General features: G+C 34.5%; 1 protein-coding gene across 1 annotated transcript in view; it reads right to left on the bottom strand.

Moving 5' to 3' along the window:
• LOC107630552 (BTB/POZ domain-containing protein At1g30440) overlaps positions 606 to 1,992 on the bottom strand; it is a 4,631-nt gene continuing 3,244 nt past the window's right edge. The window contains exon 4 of the mRNA XM_016333726.2: positions 606 to 1,479. Within this exon, the coding sequence (XP_016189212.1) occupies positions 886 to 1,479 (594 nt within the window). The 3' untranslated portion in view covers positions 606 to 885. The remainder of the gene's footprint in view (positions 1,480 to 1,992) is intronic.

Below are 1,992 nucleotides of genomic sequence, written 5' to 3'. Positions count from 1 at the left end.
TCTTTCGTCTCCCTCTTTTAATTTTTTTTTCTTCTATTATTATCTTTTTTTTTCTTATTTTTCTATTCTTTTTACTTTCAAATAACTAAAATTACCACTATGACCATTGTATTTACGATTTTGTCGCTAATTAAAAGAAAATCATAATAAAGGTATTTTTAAAAAAAATTTAATTAAGACACTAAAATAACACAAAATAAAAGATTTAAAATAAAAATAAGACAGTATCAAATTTACTTAACTCAAACATTAGAAATTAAAACGGTATTTTATCGCATCGTGGTTCAAGCATGGTCTTCCTCTTGGTCCCGGAGCTTCCGTTTTCGAAAAGTCAATATTTTCTCATTTTCTAAATACTTCGTCGAAGGAGATCGAATTCCTATTTTTATATATTTCGTTCAGATTGTGTTTTAGCCAAACTAGATACGAATAAACCACCGCTCACGGAGTAAGTTTCAACAGATTGGGAAGAGAAAACAAGAATGTACAGAAACTCAGTAAGAAACCAACAAATGTAAGGAGAAAAAAGACACCAATTTCTTTCCATAGACAAATAATAATAATAGTAATACTAATAATATACGTGTTAAAACAAACAAATTCAGTGGAATGGATCTCTAAGGATACATCCCTCGAAATTCAAATAAATGAATTTTGTTGTAGAGAATATTAATAATGTGCATAAAGATTTTATGTGCACGGTGGAAGTGAGAAAAAGAATAAAAAAAAAAAAAAAGCTAGTTCTACGGTTTCAGTTACACACAGACTGGCCTTTGTTTCCAACCCAATTTTACTCGGGATGCAATTACAAAGAAACTGTGAATCCAATATGGCACATTAACATAAAAGCAAATAAAAAAATGTTATTAGTAAATGGACGAGTCGTCACTTAGAAGGAACAATTGAAGAGACCGATGCTTTGTCACTAATAGAAGAACTTCTCTTGTGCTTTGAATGTCTATCCTTCAACTTCTCAACCTTAATATTTCCACTGTGATTATTATTCTTATTGTTACTAACTGATCCTTCTTGAGCACTGCACATTTGAGACTTCATCTTAAACCCAAGCTTCTTAGACACTGCACCCCAAGCGCTTGATCCCTTTGTGCGAGCCAATTTCTCGATTTCCTGCCTCATGTTTGAGCACTCCATCTCAAGCTCAGATACCCTCATCCGCATGTTATCCATTCCAACTTTTAATACCTGGTTTTCCTTCACGGCTGATGCCCAGCCACCCTCGTTAGATCCAACCAAATCACTTCTTAGTTGTCTCGATCCGTCGAGATTATCAGAAACTAGGAAGCAACCCGCGATGGAAGTTCGAAGCTGGAGCTGCTCGAAAAATAGGACTTGAACTATTATTCTGATTGGTAGCCTCTCATTCTGTGCGGCGTGAGTGCAGGCTTCTAATGAGAGCTTCTGGCAGTCCATCAGCCGACACAGTTGCTCTCTCTCAGACTCCACCAACCATGGGTGAGACTGCAGTTGTGACAACAGCATGAAGTCAGTGCAAAATTGTTCGGACTTTGTACAGAAGCATGGTAGTGACAAGGTGCATTTCACAATAGGCAAAATGTGTTAACCTTTTTATTGCCACAAAACCATGTAGCAGAGTGCTAAATGATACATGTAGGCAAAGCAACAAAAATAGTTAACTATAAAACATAAGATGAGATGTTTGGTTTGTTTCTTGTCTTATGTCACTTTATATGTTTATCTATATATGGAGCATCAAAACGTCATGTTTGCGAATGAAATGATAAAAATAATGGTGGTTTCATTATTTCCACTCAAATACCTATTTAAACAAAAACCAAAATTAAACCTAATTAATTTTTTTTCCATTATTAAACAAAATATTACAATTTGATGCAGAACATAAAACACCACCTAACTATCTAGAAAGTGACATAGAAGTTTGTGCTGTTGATACAAGCATACTTGGGGTAGACCATACCCACTCAAATGAAGGAGAGGGAATATATATGAAAT

The sequence above is a fragment of the Arachis ipaensis genome, chromosome B03 (genome assembly GCF_000816755.2).
Source record: "Arachis ipaensis cultivar K30076 chromosome B03, Araip1.1, whole genome shotgun sequence".
Lineage (NCBI taxonomy): Eukaryota > Viridiplantae > Streptophyta > Magnoliopsida > Fabales > Fabaceae > Arachis > Arachis ipaensis.
This window is presented reverse-complemented; position numbering and strand designations above follow the sequence as displayed.